The sequence below is a fragment of the Nerophis ophidion genome, linkage group LG17 (assembly GCF_033978795.1).
Source record: "Nerophis ophidion isolate RoL-2023_Sa linkage group LG17, RoL_Noph_v1.0, whole genome shotgun sequence".
NCBI classification, from domain to species: Eukaryota; Metazoa; Chordata; class Actinopteri; order Syngnathiformes; family Syngnathidae; genus Nerophis; species Nerophis ophidion.
This window is the reverse complement of record NC_084627.1, coordinates 32,082,718-32,101,801: the sequence shown is the minus strand read 5'-3', so window position 1 is coordinate 32,101,801 and position 19,084 is coordinate 32,082,718. Positions and strand designations below refer to the sequence as shown.

The following is a 19,084-nucleotide window of genomic DNA, read 5'->3' as shown; positions in this document are numbered from 1 at the left end:
GTAACTGTGGAAAATTACAAATCTGCTGATGTCAACCATAAAATTATAGACAATGTTGAATTTAATTTTACTGACACAATGATCAATGCTAAAGTTGCTTTAGCCTTTCTGTAATATGGAAAATAGTATTCAAGCCCTTGTAATTTTATCCCCTTACAAGAATATGAACAGTCCATTTTATGGTAGCGTTATTTAACTGAAAGAAACAGAATGTACAAAAATCCAGAAAAAAAATAATGGTTATATACTAGGGGTGTGGGAAAAAAACGATTTGAATATGAATCGAATCAAATACGTTGTGCGATTCAGAATCGATTCTCATTTTTAAAAAATATATTTTTTTTTTATAAATCCAACAAACCACTACACAGCAATACCATGACAATACAGTCCAATTCCAAAACCAAACCTGACCCAGCAACACTCAGAACTGCAATAAACAGAGCATCTGAGAGGAGACACAAACACGACACAGAACAAACCAAAAGTAGTGAAACAAAAACGAATATTATCAACAACAGTATCAATATTAGTTATCATTTCAGCATAGCAGTGATTAAAAATCCCTCATTGACATTATCATTAGACATTTATAAAAATAGAAAAAAAAAACAATAGTGTCACATCAGCTTACACTTGCATCGCGTCTCATAAGCTTGACAATACACTGTGTCCAATGTTTTCACAAAGATAAAATAAGTCATATTTTGGTTCGTTTAATACTTAAAACAAATTTACATTATCGCAAACATTGTCCTTTACAATTATAAAAGCTTTTTTTTTTTTTTAAATCTACTACTCTGCTTGCATGTCAGCAAACTGGGGTAAATCCTGCTGAAATCCTATGTATTGAATGAATACAGAATTGTTTTTAATCTGAAAAATATCGTTTTTGAATCGAGAATCGAATCGAAAAAATCGATACATTATCGAATCGTGACCCAAGAATTTATATTGAATCGAATCGTGGGACACCCAAAGATTCGCAGCCCTATTAAATACTCATTTGTATTAAATTAAAATGAATGCCCTCCCAAGCAGCAAGCATTGAGATCCAACGGAGCTGTTATGTATTCATGGAACACACAAATGAGTCATGTCACTTTAAAAAAGTACTTTTAATCACAACTCATCATGTGCATGAAGTACACCTGTCCCTAAAACACTCCATTCATTCAATCCTCAACACCACTATGGGTAAGAACAAAGCGCTGTCAAAGAAACTCAGGAACAAGATTGGAGATCTGCAGAAGACTAGACTAAAACCAGGTAGAAGAGAAACTTCTGATATCTGTGCTTGCCATCAAAAGTTTCTTCACCAATTCTGAAGCCAACTTTTGCTTTGATATTTTATACATTGGATCCCCTAATATTTGCGATTCAGCAATCACCCGCAAATTCACAGATTTTTTTGGTAAAAAAATGAAATCTAAATATTTGTGGAAAAAGTTCAGCTATGGTGCTTTTTTTCTCTCAAAAAATAAGCGGTTTTTAAAAAAAACTCATCTAATTCACCCTAAATCGATAATAATTGTGCATTTGTGATGAAGTTTAACATATACAGCAAAATGATACAGTACAGCATACATGTGTGATGTAACAACGTCACGTCAGTGAAGGATTTTGGTGCTTTATTTCGCTACGTTATAGCACCAGCGTCTACACTCAACTTTCTGACAATCCTGTAATTGAGCAGAAGTAAATGAATGATCGACATTACTGAAATGACAACAAGCAAGTAGTAAAGATTATGGAGACGCAGCTTGGAAAAACATCCTCTCAGACTGCTAGTAGGACCACCCAGCGGCCTGCAGTGCAGTGGAATCACGTAGCAATGCTAGCTGTTTTAGAGGGAGTAATTGATTAGGACGTCACGCCACGACAAAATAAAATCCACTACACTTAAAAAAATTATGTTTTTTTATATGAAAACAAAAAAATGCACATTGATTTGATAAAGTCTAATATTTTCTATCACTTGAAAAAACACAGTATTAAGACCATTTTACCTCAAAACTGCAAAGTCATGACAAAAAAAAACACAAAACGGACCTAGAGACGTTGTCTAAAGCAGTGTTTTTCAAATACTGTTTGTGAAATACAGGCTGGTGTGCCGTGGGAGGTTATGTAATTTCACCTAATTGGCTTAAAAAAATGTTTTGCAAACCAATAATCATAATCTGCAAATAATCTGCCATTGTTGAGTTTCTGTACTGTCTAGAACTCGGCAGAGTAACCATGTAATACTCTTCGACATCAGTAGGTGGCAGTAGGCTAGCTAGATACTTCGTAGATCTTGAGAACATGGTTTGTTATGATCACAATATGCAGACGACAGAGGGGGATCAGCGTGCAGGTAAAACGGTTTTTAATGCTTAACCCAAAAATAAAGAAAAGGTGAGTGCCCCTAAGAAAAGGTATTGAAGCTTAGGGAAGGCTATGCAAAACAAAACTAAAACTGAACTGGCTGCAAAGTAAATAAAAACAGAATGCTGGATGACAGCAAAGACTTACAGCATGTGGAGCAGAGACAGCGTCCACAAAGTACATCCGTAAATGGCATAACAATCAACAATGTCCCCACAAAATAGGATAGCAACAACTTAAATGGTCTTGGTTGGTAAATCAAATCAGGTATGGGGAATAGCGCTTAAAGGAAGACATGAAACTGCTACAGGAAAAGCCACCAAAATGGGAGCGCAAGACAAGAACTAAGACACTACAAACAGGAAAACACCAAAAGAACTCAAAACTTTGAGACGAGAGCTATAGTGATGCATGGTTGGTTATGGTTTGAATTCATATCCAACAATTGCAAGAACGACTTTTACTGTCAATATCAGCTGCTGAGTTTCATTTTTTATGTTTTCTGCTGGTGGTTGGCCTGCAGATTTTTCCAATGAAAAAAATGTGCCCTGGCTCAAAAAAGATTGAAAAACACCGGTCTAAAGGATTGTCAATGACAAGCTAAGAAATGACATATCCCATCTCAAAATTAATTTGTGTACGGTAGACATCTACAAAGAAGGGCTGGTACTAAAATACTTTACAGTTGTTTCATTGTTTTGTTCTTTTCAAATATAAAGTATGAGGTGTATAAATAAAAGGAGAAAAAATAAGCTAAATTGGCACTCATACCGAGTGTTTATATATCATTTTAAGAACATTTACTATAACATGATTAGGGATGGGTACTATTTATAGGTACCAACCAAATTCCATTGGTACTACCAGGTACCGAATTACATTACATCAAATGGTAACTCAATATGTTTGTTGCACATGACGACCTTGCAAACTTGGCAACAGATCAAACATTTGGCGTGGAAACAAGTAGTTAAGCACTCAGGGAGGACTTAGCCTTGAGGTAATATTACAACAGTGGAACTTCGATTTACAAACGACTTTACTTGCTAACTTTTGGATATACAAACCCTGTTCAAGAACCAATCAAGTTCGTAAATGGAGGTTCCACTGTAGAACTTAACAAAAGAAAAGACTGGCACACTAAACGAAATGGCAGACTTCCAGGCTAGGCAACACACCATAGCTTATAAAAAAAACAACATTATTGCATAATGCAGTGGTTCTCAAACTTTTTTCAGTGATGTACCTCTTTTAATTCAAGTACCTCCTAATCAGAGCAAAGCATTTTTGGTGGAAAAAAAGCGATAAAGAAGTAAAATACAGCACTATGTCATCAGTTTCTGATTTATTAATTTGTATAACAGTGCTAAATATTGCTCATTTGTAGTGGTCTTTCATGAACTATTTGGAAAAAAGATATAAAAATAACTAAAAACTTGTATAAAAGTAAACAAGTGATTCAATTATAAATAAAGATTTCTACACATCAAAGCAATCATCAACTTAAAGTGCCTTCTTTGGGGATTGTAATAGAGATTCATCTGGATTCATCAACTTAATTCTAAACATTTCTTCACACAAAAATAAATCTTTAACATCAATATTTATGGAACATGTCCACAAAAAATCTCGTTGTCAACACTGAATATTGCATTGTTGCATTTCTTTTCACAGTTTGTGAACTTACATTCATATTTTGTAGAAGTATTATTCAATAAATATATTTATAAAGGAGTTTTGAATTGTTGCTATTTTTAGAATATTTAAAAAAAAATCTCACGTACTCCTTGGCATGCCTTCAAGTACCCCCAGGGGTACGCGTACCCCCATTTGAGAACCACTGCCATAGCGTATACATTACTGCTATCTAACATCTTGGAACTGTAACTGCATGCAACTTGCAAATGAGACTCAGAAGTGCAAGAAAACAAGATATAACAACTGGACAGCACAGTTAATATTAGCAGAAGGACAAAAAAATATATTTTATCACTAAACAAATCAACATTTATAAACACATAAACACACAAAAGGGCTGAAAATTATACCATTGAGTTGATTCATAGTTGATACTGTATCAGTCAAAATGTAAAAGTTACTCATCCCTCAATGTGAATAGCCGCCGGGGCGCTAATTAATTTAAAACCTCCTCTCACTCCTGCGCTTATTCAAAGCATGCGGTAAAAGTAAGTAGGCGCTAATAATTTTAAAACCTCTTCCCACCCCTATGCTTACCAATGGCATGCAGTAAAAAATTAAGTGTAATTTAAAAAAATAAATAAATAAATAATTATTCTGCGCCTTAACTCCATGCTATCTGCGTGCCGGTCGGACGCATGCATATCGCTGCTTTTCATACGAGATTGCAATGCATACTTGGTCAACAGCCATACCTTTTACACTGATGGTTGTGATATAAACAACTTTAACACTCTTACTAATATGCGCCACACTCTGTGAACCCACACCAAACACATTTCTGGAGAACATTGGCTCTGTAACACATTATAAACGCAACATAAGAATTACCCAGAATTCCAATGCATCCATGACTCTTGGCTATATTATACACGCGCCCCCAACCCCGCCCACCTCAACCGGTGCACAGAGAGGGAGTTGGGGGGAGGGGTTTGGTGCTAGCGGGGTGTATAATATAGCCAAGAGTCATGGATGCATTGGAATTCTGGGTAATTCTTATGTTGCGTTTATAATGTGTTACAGAGCCGATGTTTTCCAGAAATGTGTTTGGTGTGGGTTCACAGAGTGTGGCGCATATTAGTGAGAGTGTTAAAGACAAGTTGTTTTATATCACAAACATCAGTGTGATCTGTATGGTTGTGGAACAAGACCCCTGGTTTACACATAGTATAAGCAAAAAAAACCTCCTCCACCATTTTGGGAATGATGACGGGGAAAGCGTCACTCGCGACGTCACAACTTTGACTCGGCGGTAAAAGTAAGCATGCGCTAATAGATTTGGGGAGCGTGTTTGATCCGGCAGTAATTCAAGGCAGGCGCATATTACATGCCCGGTGGCTATTCAAGGAAATACGGTATATCGCTATTAGGACATAAAATAAACTATAAACTGTTGTGGTCAAAATCAACATAATGTTATGGCTGTCTTAAATTTTCAATAATTTCTACAACTCTTATTTTTTTGTGATAGAGTTATTGGAGCACATACTTGTTGGTCACAAAAAACATTCATGAAGTTTGGTTCTTTTATGAATGTATTATGGGTCTACTGAAAATGTGAGCAAGTCTGCTGGGTCAAAAGTGTTCATACAGCAATGGTAATATTTGGTTACACGTCCCTTGGCAAGTTTCACTGCAATAAGGCGCTTTTGGTAGCCATCCACAAGCTTCTGGCAAGCTTCTGGTTGAATTTCTGACCACTCCCCTTGACAAAATTGTTGCAATTCAACTAAACATGTTGGTTTTCTGACATGGACTTGTTTCTTCAGCATTGTCCACACGTTTAAGTCAGGACTTTGGGAAGGCCGTTCTAAAACCTTAATTCTAGTCTGATTTAGCCATTCCTTTACAACTTTTGATGTGTGTTTGGGGTCACTGCCCTGTTGAAACACCCAATTACACCCAAGACCCAACCTCTGGGCTGATGATTTTAGGTTGTCCTGAAGAATTTGGAGGTAATCCTCTTTTTTCTTTGTCCCCATTTACTATCTGTAAAGCACCAGGTCCATTGGCAGCAAAACAGAACCAGAGCATAATACTACCACCCCCATGCTTGACAGTAAGATGGTGTTCCTCCGATTAAAGGCCTCACTTTTTCTCCTCCAAGCATATTGCTGGATATTGTGGCCAAACAGCTCAATTTTTGTTTCATCTGACATAGGGCTGGGCGATATATCACTATACACGATATATCGCGGGTTTGTCTCTGTGCGATATAAAAAATGACTATATCGTGATATTTGAGTATGCGTTCTCACGCAGTTGCTTTTAGCTGCTGGCATTACACTACAGGCTCTTCTCGCTCTTTCCTGTCTCTCCTTCTCACAGACAAATGCACTTTCTTACATACGTCACATACTGTCACGTCATATACGTCACATACGTATATGCCCTCGCCCAGCAGAGATGTAGAAGCATGGGTAACGTTAGCTGTGATGCCAGCAGAGTCGTGCGAGTGGTAATACGAGAGAAAGAAGGTGCGAATGAAGGAAGAATTAATTCCCAAAAAAAACAGCAGGGGGTCCATCATCTGGCGGTGGTTTGTCTTCAAGTGGGAATATGTCGAACATCCATCCATTTTCTACCGTTAATTACCTGTCGGGGTGGCGGGGGGCGCTGGCGCCTATCTCAGCTACAATCGGGCGGAAGGCAGGGTACACCCTGGACAAGTCGCCACCTCATCGCAGGGCCAACACAGATAGACAACATTCACACTCACATTCACACACTAGACAACTGTAATTCGTCAAGTGTGGTGCTGAAGTGTTGCTCTAAAAAGTAGCATTACTGTTAATATGTAGCATCATTTGAAAAGTCACCTGTTAGAAAATGAAGAGTGTTTGAAACTTCGCATCTCAACATCTCCGTTCGGTGCCACACGCCCACACCATCAAAATGGTGAGGCAAACATTTTCAGATCAACACCGTATGAAAAAAATAGTCAACAACAGAATTTAAAAACGTCCGTAGTAACCTACCACATAGCGAAGGAGGAATACTATTTGATTTCCTATTATGCTGCTCATTTTTTTGACACTTAAAATGTCTCTGACAATCTTGCACTTTCTGTTTTGGAAATGACATGAATGTTTGTGCCACTGCTTAATAACTGTTTAATAAATACACTTTAGGTCAATTGACTTAGTTGTGATTTCCCTCTCTGCATGAAAGTTTAAAAGTAGCATATATTAATGCAGTATAAACAAGAATGGTTTAATGTAGACACATAGAATCATCATACTGCTGTGATTATATGCATCAAGTGTTCATTCAAGGCTAAGGCAAAATATTGTGTATCGCAATATGGCCTAAAAATATTGAGATATTAAAAAAAGGACATATTGCCCAGCCCTAATCTGACATCACATGGACAAAGATAAGACCTTCTGGAGGAAAGTACTGTAGTCAGATGAAACAAAAATTTAGCTTTTGGAACTGGAACTGGAGCTTTAAAGAGAGTAACTGTGACAACGAAAAAGGAGAATTACTTCTAAATTCTTCAAGACAACCTAAAATCATCAGCCCGGATGTTGAGTCTCAGGCGCAGTTGGGTGCTCCAACAGGACAATGACCCCAAGCACACGTCAAAAGTGGTAGGGGAATAGTTAAATCAGGGTACAATTAAGGTTTTAGAAAAGCCTTCTCAAAGTCCCGACTTTCTCACAGCACTTCAATATCATGGAATATCTAGAACTTTGTTTTGCAGGTGTTGCCGTGTGTTGATGTGAGAGTGAGGGTGTGACACTTTAAGCAGCTGTCAGTTATGACAGTTTTCTTACACATTCATACCGTGTTAACATGTACAGTACTTGTTTTACTATGCTAGAAATTACTATCATCCACAAAAACACCAAAAGATCTGAAACTTCTCATCACTGTTTTTTTACTCATCAACAGACTCGGGATGGAACACTTGCTGATACAGTGCATACAGTGTATATACAGTACAGACAGTGTACATATACAGTACATGCAGTATTGTACCTGTAGTAATAAACGTCGCTCTTCCCGGCACTCAAACCGGACTTCCTGATCACTTCTTCCTTCTTCCAGCCGGGCGGCAGAGCAGGACAGTCTGACCTCCTCTTCTCCATCTTATTAAGCCCAGGATTCGGCCGTTCAAGTCAGCTGGTGACCAGAACGGAGTAATAGTGACTAATAGTGAAGAGCGGTCGCCGCCAATGGCGCTCCAGCGGACAGACAGCGTGAGGGCAACCCGAGCGGAATAAGCAACGACGTCACAAATGTTACGTTATGGCCGGCTCGCTCTAACTTCCGCCCTGCCTGCTGGAATGGCGCCTCTTTTTTGGCTACATGAAAAGTGAGCGAACGAACTACTCGTCACAGTTGGTTTCAGTTTGCCGAAGAACGCAAACGTCTGGCAATTCGTGAAGCATTGTTCACGAACGATCCGGCTTTTATAGTCGACTCTTTGAAGCGAAGGACGGGAATTGGTGTAAAGTATGGATGATAAATGAAATTAATACATCCATCTTTAGATAAATACATTAATTTGACATTAATAAATCAAGTTTGAATTATAAAATACATGTGTTATTAAATGTTTAAATAATTAAATTAATGTAAAATATATATTTTTAAACTATTTAATGAAATATTGAATAACACATGTATTAGGGACAAGCGGTAGGAAATGGATGGATAATGAATAGATACATGTATTCAATTATAATTAGAATAAAATACATAAATGTTAGTAGATGTGTCATTAATGTACATTATAATATGTATTTATTAAGGGTGTGGGGAAAAATCGATTCGAATACGAATCGAATCGTTTACGTTGTGCCATTCAAAAGCGATTCTCTTTTTTTTTTTTAAATCAATTTTTTTTTTTTTTTTAATCAATCCAACAAACCACTACACAGCAATACCATAACAATTCAATCCAATTCCAAAATCAAACCTGACCCAGCAACACTCAGAACTGCAAAAATACCATAATGTAGAGTGAATCTACAATAGGCAAGCAGCTTGGTGTGAAAAAATCAACTGTGGGAGCAAGTATCAGAAAATGGAAGACATACAAGACCACTGATAATCTCCCTCGATCTGGGGCTTCACGCAAGATCTCATCCCGTGGGGTCAAAATGAACATGAGAACGGTGAGCAAAAATCCCAGAACCACACGGGAGGAATTGGTGAAAGACCTGCAGAGAGCTGGGACCAAAGTAACAAAGGTTACCATCAGTGACACCCTACGCCGACAGGGAATCAAATCCTGCAGTGCCATTCGTGTCCCCCTGCCTAAGCCAGTGCATGTCCAGGCCCGTCTGAAGTTTGCCAGAGAGCACATGGATGATACAGCAGAGGATTGGGAAAATGACATGGGGTCAGATGAAACCAAATAGAACTGTTTGGTATAAACTCAACTCGTCGTGTTTGGAGGAAGAAGAATACTGAGTTGCATCCCAAGAACACCAGACCTACTGTGAAGCATGGGGGTCGAAACATCATGCTTTGGGGCTGTTTTTCTGCTAAGGGGACAGGACGACTGATCCGTGTTCAGGAAAAAATGAATGGGGCCATGTATTGTGAGATTTTGAGCCAAAACCATTCCATCAGTGAGAGCTTTGAAGATGAAACGGCGCTGGGTCTTCCAGCATGACAATGATCCCAAACACACCGCCCGGGCAACGAAGGAGTGGCTTCGTAAGAAGCATTTGAAAGTCCTGGAGTGGCCTAGCCAGTCTCCAGACCTCAACCCCATAGAAAATCTGTTGAGGGTGTCGAAAGTCCGTGTTGCTTGACGACAGCCCCAAAACATCACTGCTCTCGAGAAGATCTGCATAGAGCAGTGGTTCTCAAATGGGGGTACGCGTACCCTTGGGGTACTTGAAGGTATGCCAAGGGGTACGTGAGATTTTAAAAAAAATATTGTATAAATAGCGACGATTCAAAAATCTTTTATAAATATATGTATTGAATAGTACTTCAACAAAATATGAATGCAAGTTTATAAACTGTGAAAAGAAATGAAACAATGCAATATTCAGTGTTGACAGCTAGATTTTTTTGTGGACATGTTCCACAAATATAGATGTTAAAGATTTATTTTTTTGTGAAGAAATTAAGTTCATGAATCCAGAGGGATCTCTATTACAATCCCCAAAGAGGACACTATAAGTTGATTATTACTTCTATGTGTAGAAATCTTTATTTATAATTGAATCACTTGTTTATTTTTCAACAAGTTTTTAGTTATTTTTATATCTTTTTTTCAAAATAGTTCAAGAAAGGCAACTACAACTGAGCAATATTTTTGCACTATTGTACAATTTAATAAATCAGAAACTGATGACGTTGTGCTGTATTTTACTTCTTTATCTCTTTTTTTTTCAACCAAAATGCTTTGCTCTAATTAGGGGGTACTTGAATTAAAAAAAATGTTCACAGGGGGTACATCACTAAAAAAAGGTTGAGAACCACTGTTCTAGAGGAATGGGCCAAAATACCAGCTACTGTGTGTGCAAAGCTGGTAAAGACCTATAGTAATCGTTTGACCTCTGTTATTGCCAACTAAGGTTAGTATTGAGTTGGATTTTTGTTATCGACCAAATACTTATTTTCCACCATCATTTACAAATATATTCTTTAAAATTCCTATAATGTGAATTCCGGGATTTTTTTTTCACATTCTGTCTCTCACAGTTGAAGTGTACCTATGATGAAAATTACAGACCTCTGTCATCATTTTAAGTGGGAGAACTCGCACAATCGCGGCTGGCTAAATACTTTTTTGCCCCACTATATATATATATATATATATATATATATATATATATATATATATATATATATATATATATATATATATATATAATAATATTTTGAGGAGTGACCTAAGAGTCGAAAGACTCCCTTTCATGACCATTTGGTGAGCCGAGGCAAAAGATCCGACTCCCTTAGTAGAGCCAAAAATCCCATCACTACGGGCACAGTCCGAGCTGCGCGAACCGCGGGCTGTGATGTCACTTGCTCTCTCTCTCTCTCTCTCTCTCTCTCTCTCTCTCTCTCTCTCTCTCTCGCTCTCTCGCTCTCTCTCTCTCTCCCCCTCTCTCTCTCCCCCCCTCTCTCTCTCTCTCATTGTTTTTTCAGTCTCACATATCTTCTATTCAGACAGAGGAACCACTCAATTGGGGAAACACTACACAACTAAGTGTAATGTCTTTCTAATACATAATATAAGGTGTACTACGAATTAATGAAATAGATATATGATGTTCCGTAAAATCATATTTTTTCACAGTTATGTTGCCTCATTGTCGTTCCGTCTATAACAATCTTTTTCATAATTTGTCAAACTGCACATGCGCATCAAATGGGGCGCTGACTGTAAATATATATATATGGTCAACCGCGTCAAGTTTCCGGCTGCTAAATGTAACCAATCAGAGGTGGAACCAAGACAACGAAAAAGAAAAAATCAGCCAATGGGAGACAATGAGGTACATAATCTGATCCCAAAGCAGCCAAATGCAACACTAACGTTCTCCGTCAGCCTTGAAAGTGCTCTCGGAGCAGCAGGAAGGCAACCGTTTTTTCCACGACGCGAGACGGAAATCCGAGGTTGGTTTACTGCAACTTTTAAACACAACATACTGGAATTCGGTAAAAAAAAACACTTTTTCTGAATCCTTCTTTTTTGTATTAACTTTGATTGCAAGTGTGTGTTTTGAGGTTCCATGGTGATAGCTAAATCAAATGACCATTTGCTGGCAACACGTACTGTAAAAAATATATATGTGGGGGATTAAAAAAAAAAATTCAAAAAGCTTAACACTAATTCAGCATATCAAGAATTTGTAAATGTTTTGATTTACCATGCTTCGATGAAAACTACATCACTTTGACAATTCAAAATGACATAGGAGCATAAATAAGTGCAGTAACAGTGCATGTAATTTCATTCGTTCTCAGTTTCTCAGTAGTTAGTTTACTAATAACTTGCTGACCTGTGTGTTGTAATGTACTATTGTGATAGTGAAAAAACAATGAATATGTCTAACAGTAAAGTTATTGAAGTGTGCACATAGCTCATACTGTACCATACCTGCCAACCTTGAGACCGCCGAATTCGGGAGATGGGGGGGGGGGGGGTGTATATTGTAGGTCTCGGAAGAGTTAGTGCTTCAAATGATTCTGGGTATTTGTTCTGTTGTGTTATGGTGCGGATGTTCTCCCGAAATGTGTTTGTCATTCTTGTTTGGTGTGGGTTCACAGTGTGGCGCATATGTGTAACAGTGATAAAGTTGTTTATACGCCCACCCTCAGTGTGACCTGTATGGCTGTTGATCAAGTATGACTTATGTGCCTGTGAAAGCCACACACATTGAGTGACTTTGCCGGCACGCTGTATAAATAAATAAATGAATGAATGAAGGGAGGAAGGAGCGGCCATGATGACAGGTTGTAGAGGACGCTGAAGGCAGCACCTTTAAGGCACGCCCCCAATGTTGACGTTGGAGCGGAAATTGGGTAAAATTTGTGAGAGTAGATGCCCCGGGAGATTTTCGGGACGGGCACTGAAATTCGGGAGTCTCCCGGAAAAATCGAGAGGGTTGGCAAGTATGACTGTACTGTGGTACCTCTGGTTTTACCAGAAATCCATTCCAAAAGGTCAGAATCGTACGGAAACTGAATAACTATAATACATAGTATATACACACACACACACACACTGTCTGTATCTGGAAAGTAATCACAGCGCTTCAACTTTCAAACGTGCTTTTCATCTTTAACATTTATTTCTATTCCAACACATTTACCCTCGCAAGATAAAGGCCTACTGAAATGAGATTTTCTTATTCAAATGGGGATAGCAGGTCCATTCTATGTGTCATACTTGATCATTTTGCGATATTGCCATATTTTTGCTGATAGGATTTAGTAGAGGCTTCACGGTGTAAGAGGGGTTAGTGCGTCTGCCTCACAATACGAAGGTTCGGGATCTTTCTGTGTGGAGTTTGCATATTCTCCCCGCGAATGCGTGGGTTCCCTCCGGGTACTCCGGCTTCCTCCCACTTCCAAAGACATGAACCTGGGGATAGGTTGATTGGCAACACTAAATTGGCCCTAGTGTGTGAATGTGAGTGTGAATGTAGTCTGTCTATCTGTGTTGGCCCTGCGATAAGGTGGCGACCTGTCCAGGGTGTACACCGCCTTCCGCCCGATCGTAGCTGAAATAGGCGCCAGCGCCCCCCGCAAACCCCAAAAGGGAATAAGCGGTAGAAATTGGATGGATGGATGGATTTAGTAGAGAACATCGACGGTAAAGTTCGCAACTTTTGGTCGCTAATAAAAAAGGCTTGCCTTTACCGGAAGTAGCAGACAATGTGCGCGTGACGTCACGGGTTGTAGGGCTCCTCACATCCTCACATTGTTTATAATGTGAGCCTCCAGCAGCAAGAGCTATTTGGACCGAGAAAGCGACAATTTCCCCATTCATTTGAGCGAGGATGAACGATTCGTGGATGAGGAAAGTTAGAGTGAAGCACAAAAAAAAAGAAAAGGCGACGGCTCCAGGTGTCGGCAGTGGGACCGTTTCAGATGTAATTAGACACATTTACTAGGATAATTCTGGAAGATCTCTTTTCTGCTTATTATTTTAAAAGTGTTTTATTGAGATTGTAAAGTCATACCTGAAAGTCGGATGGCTGCGGTGAATGCCAGAGAAGCTGAGGAGCCAAGATCACAGCTGCCTTTTTGAGCTGCAGGAGGAAGTCCCATAATCCACTGAAGTCTTCGGTAAGAGCCGACATAATATCACAATTTTCCCCATCCAAAAACTTGCTGGTTGACGTAGAGAAACATGTTCGCTTGACCGCTCTGTGTTAAAGCTTCACAACAAACAAAGAAACACCGGCTGTGTTTTAGTGCTAAAGGCAGCTGCAATCCACCGCTTTCCACCAACAGCATTATTCTTCATAGTCTCCATTATTAATTGAATAAATTGCAAAAGATTCAGCAACACAGATGTCCAAATTGCTGTGTAATTATGCGATGAAAAGAGACAACTTTTAGCCGTGTGTGGTGCTGGGCTAATATGTCCGCTACAACCCGAGACGTCACAAACACGCGTCATCATACGTTTCATCATTCCGCGACGTTTTCAACAAGAAACTCCGCGGGAAAATTTAGTAAACTAAACCAGGCGTATTGGCATGTGTTGCAATGTTAATATTTCATCATTGATATATAAACTATCACACTGCGTGGTCGGTAGTAGTGGGTTTCAGTAGGCCTTTAAAAGCATTTGTGAACTGTTGAGAGTGAGTCATAGCGCGATTTTTGTTGGTAAATGAGAGATGAGAGATTATCATCACTTGTCAACATCTCTGTCATGAAAATGCCGCCCCTTACCTAGGACTGCAGTGCAAATCGGAGCCCTCTAGATCAGGGATGCCAAACTCATTTTTGATCGGGGGCCACATGGAGAAAATCTACTCCCGATTGGCCAAACTGATAAAATCATGGCACAATAGCTTTAAGAAATAAAAAAAAATTCAGATTGTTTTCATTGTTTAAAAATAAAACAAGCACAAATGTACAAATTTATTTTTTTACACTTACATGTTGCGGTTGATAATTTACTTGTCCATCTATCCATCCATCCATCCATCCACTTCTACTGCTCGTCCCTTTTGGAGTCGCGGGGGGTGCTGGATAGGTTGATTGGCAACACTAAATTGGCCCTATTGTGTGAATGTGAGTGTGAATGTTGTCTATCTGTGTTGGCCCTGCGATGAGGTGGCGACTTGTCCAGGGTGTACCTTGTCGTTATTTATATTTTCTGAATACAATATGTGATAATATTCGTCAGTAAACTCATTGGTGTTCATTTTCAATCCATCAAGATAAAAAAAATCATATCAAAATCAAATGACAGGATGTTATTTATGTAGTTTATAAATGATAAATAAATGGGTTGTACTTGTATAGCGCTTTTCTACCTTCAAGGTACTCAAAGCGCTTTGACACTACTTCCACATTTACCCATTCACACACACATTCACACACTGATGGAGGGAGCTGCCATGCAAGGCACTAACCAGCACCCATCATGTGCAAGGGTGAAGTGTCTTGCTCAGGACACAAGGGACGTGACGAGGTTGGTACTAGGTGGGGATTGAACCAGGGACCCTCGGGTTGCGCACGGCCATTCTCCCAATGCGCCACGCCATTCCTACAAATAGGGATGGCGTACTAACGTGTGGTTTATTTTGTACATCTGTAGCATCATTTACAAAGATACAAATAATTGCTATTGCGACATCCAGTGGACACATTTAGAACAGCCGTTTCTTTCATTCAAAAATTTCAGGTTAATTTTTATACTTAGTAAACTAATTCCGTGGGCCGTATAAAACCTGTTCACGGGCCTGATCCGCCCCTCAGACCGTACGTTTGATACACCCGCTCTATGTCTTTGTCATAAAAGCGACTATCAGCAAATCTAGTGGAGACGTTTGTAGACTGAAACTAATGCACGTATTGCTCTTAACAAGCATTGCGTGCTGATGTGGCACACTCCCTCAGCTCAAAGCACATACAGGCTGTTCTTTGACATCAATTTAAAACAACAACAAAAGTTACTTTTTATCTCTAAACATATTTGTATTGTTTTAAATAGATTGAATAAATAAATAGATTGAAGCCCTGACTGTACTGTGCTAGAATAATCTCGGACTTAACATGTTGTCTTTGCCAGCATGGACTCCACCAGCCCTGTGACGAACAATGTATCACCAGAGTCGACCGTGACAACCTTGCTGTCGAGCTCAGGCCACCTTAGAAGCAGCCTGCTGGTGACTGACCTCGGCACCGCCTTCAAATACCAAGATAAGGTTAGTTTTGTTTGTGCTGTTGATTAGTTTTCCACAGTGTTGGATTGTCAGCAAGAATTTAGTTTTTTTTATCCACTTTGCCTAACACAACCATCCAACTAATGAACAAATAGAAATATTAGAAATATGTATACCGATATAATAATTATAGCACATTACATGTTAGGATTTTTTGTTCATCATCCAAACATTGATGTGTGCTATGCATTAACACTTTGGAGTACATACTAAGTGTGTTCATTTCTTTGGTTGCACTGATATGCAAGAACATGTTGTTTTTAAAATTTCATTGGCTATTCATTATATCAGTCATTAAGATTCAAAGTAATTTAGAAGCCACAGTTTGTACTTTTGTGTTGTACTTTTTGGCCACCGTACTACTGCATCAGTATTTTTTCAGATAACGTTAAGTGTCTTCTGCTTCTTTATGATGCAGACTTACAGTGATACCCCCAACTGCTTTATCAAGTCAGCTACACCCTTGGTCATGTTTTTTGATATTTTTTTCTTTTTGAATCCAACAAATATTATCTACTACTTCCTCTCAGCACTGTCCTTCACACTCACTTTCTTGCTTCACTTGGTTGGAAAAACAAAGTTATGTTGATGTCTAGTTATAAGTTAATGCCAGCAAGTAAGACCAAATGTTTTGGGTGGCTCTTACGGGGTTTACTCTGACATATGCTATGCAAACTAATGGTGGGGATGTTTGTAACTCCAATTTTTGCTTGCCACCGAAAGCATAACAATTAATAACTAAGAGATGGCTCTTATGTCAAAATATTACTAAGGTTGGGGTACTTTTAAAGGGGAACTGCACTTGTTTTTGGAATGTTGCCTACTGTTTACAATCCTTATAAAAGACAAGAAGACAAAAGTTTCGTTTTGTTTTCTCTTTCCAACATATACAAATCTTCTCGTTCTTGGTGGCGAGCAATGCTGCTAATGGGGGCAATCAATTCTACCACTAAGTCATTTTAAAAATGCAATCATAAACTGTCAACAATACTTCATTTACGTTCCATAAGCTGTATGATAACCAAACTGTTGCGACATTGTTTTTGTAAGAACGAACACCAAGGAACTCTTTTTCTAGTGTACCAACACATCGGCGTGCTACGGTATTAGCTGCAGAAGCTAACTACGGCAAGAGATAAGCTAGCTTTGATGTCAGCACGAAACACGTGTTTGTAATGGACAACAAAATGCGATAAGACACCAATCTGTACTGACTGAAAATCATGAACAATCATATTACAATATCTGTAAAGTATTAGTCCACATTGAAATGTTTTGTTTGTACACAGCAAGCCAGGCAGCATATGCTGTCTGTCATGGTACACGCATGACGTCCTGCATGTATCATGATCAATATAAAGTGTGACTCACTCGATGGACAGTTTGTCTGTCTGGTCCAGCTGGCCAGGGACATTTTTTATGGTAAAGTATAGGTAACTACACCGATTATATCGAATTAGCTTAGCTTCTAGTTCCAAATTTGCAGCTTCGATTCACTCTTATCTCTCTTTCTTGGCTTCCGTCTGCTTTAACGTCTCACTCTTCCTTCGTACTGGCTTCTAGAAGCAGTAGTTCATACTCCATAATTTAGATTAAAAAAGATAAGGTTGTGAATCCTCATTTGTCCAAAAATAGTCATCTTTGATGTTTGTTATCGAATTTGCCATGATTAGAACACACTCCCGTGTTTCTATCCGGAAGGGCTTGTTGCCAGAAGTCAGACTTGCGCTGCTATGGAAACGGAAATAAATGGGTTGAAGAATTACTTCCAGCAATGATTAAAATGACCAAAATACAGTAAATATTGTACATATTCCATATTGTTATGAAGGTGTATGTTTCTACATTATATACAGTGTATACTTTCAGTGTGTATACAAAAAGTTGATGGAGTGTTTTGAACTTGTTTTAGAGGGCTTCGAAGGCTACAACACTGACTCCCATTGGCCGCATCTTCCGAGCATTTTTTATCACCTTTTAAAATCTCCCCGATAGAAAGACGTGTGTTCTAGTCCCTCACGATTGTGAACAATAGGCAAAATTCCAAAACAGCGGAGATCCCCTTTCACTTGATGTATCACGCAGTTCAACACAATGATTACAAATGGTGACTATTCTTGTTGTTAATCAGCCGTCTGTTGAAAGTGTTCAAATACATGTAATTTACAATGTTTTTTTATATTTTCAACTATAATTACATATTGTTGGTGGCTCGTGAAGGTGTCATCAGTAATGTACTGTCGCTGTTTGAAATGACTGATCAATATTTGCTCTCCAAAGGAGTATGACTCCGCCTCAGCTGCGTTGGAGGCCTATATTGCTGACTTTGACAAAAGTCACAACTTGAAGTCCTCAATCTTCCTTCCACAAAGTCCATTGTATAACTCGAGAAGACCCCGGATGAGCACTTTCAGAAACAAATCTGGTAGGTAACTACGCACTTCTCCACAAAAAAAAGTACTTCATAACCAGGTGCAACTAGGCACATGCTAAATTGCTATATTTGTATTAATAACCTAAAGTAGTAATTAGTGTTTTCTATATTTTTACATAATGTGTAAAAAAAGTTGGTTGAACACTCAGTAAAATCAGTATTAGAAAATGGGACTATTCAAACCACTATTAAAAAGACTAAAAGCACAGGATGCAACTTTCTCACTGTAACATTTTTCAAAGAAAAAAATATAACAAGAACACAATTGGCCAGCATATGTTACCATTAGTGGTTTAACAGAACACATTTGTGTTAAAACTGTCTATATTTTTCCCAATTAGTGAGTTGGTGAAGTAAAGTTTTTACCGGCCCAAATTAAATGATTGCTGTTTACGGCGGTCACTCACCTGGCGCTTGCAACACATAAGCACATGGAGCGCAGGCACACATAACGAAAGCAGTCCAAAAGAAGAAAGGAACAATTTGCAGTCATGTTGTTGTTACGATACATGATGGAGATAGGTTGATTGGCAATACTAAATTGGCCCTAGTGTGTAAATGTGAGTGTGAATGTTGTCTATTTATCTATGTTGGCCCTGTGATGAGGTGGCGACTTGTCCAGGGTGTACGCTGCCTTCCGCCCGAATGCAGCTGAGATAGGCTCCAGCACCCCCCGCGATCCTGATAGGGACAAGCGTTA

At 38.9% G+C, this 19,084-nt stretch overlaps 2 protein-coding genes across 6 annotated transcripts in view; one reads left to right on the top strand and one right to left on the bottom strand.

Annotated features, from left to right (window-relative positions):
* Positions 1 to 8,450, bottom strand: part of mbd2 (methyl-CpG binding domain protein 2) — an 89,137-nt gene extending 80,687 nt beyond the window's left edge. For 2 of the 3 annotated variants that reach the window (XM_061876765.1, XM_061876766.1), the window contains exon 1: positions 8,050 to 8,450. In XM_061876765.1, the coding sequence (XP_061732749.1) occupies positions 8,050 to 8,159 (110 nt within the window). In that variant the 5' untranslated portion in view covers positions 8,160 to 8,450. The remainder of the gene's footprint in view (positions 1 to 8,049) is intronic. The other variant, XM_061876764.1, reaches the window with a different exon arrangement.
* Positions 8,451 to 11,529: 3,079 nt separating this feature from the next.
* The window catches only part of lg17h18orf54 (linkage group 17 C18orf54 homolog), a 54,378-nt gene continuing 46,823 nt past the window's right edge, over positions 11,530 to 19,084 (top strand). For 2 of the 3 annotated variants that reach the window (XM_061876761.1, XM_061876759.1), the window contains exons 1-3: positions 11,530 to 11,655; positions 15,797 to 15,932; positions 18,231 to 18,375. In XM_061876761.1, the coding sequence (XP_061732745.1) occupies positions 15,798 to 15,932; positions 18,231 to 18,375 (280 nt within the window). In that variant the 5' untranslated portion in view covers positions 11,530 to 11,655; position 15,797. Of the gene's footprint in view, positions 11,698 to 15,796; positions 15,933 to 18,230; positions 18,376 to 19,084 lie in introns of all 3 variants that reach the window. The other variant, XM_061876760.1, reaches the window with a different exon arrangement.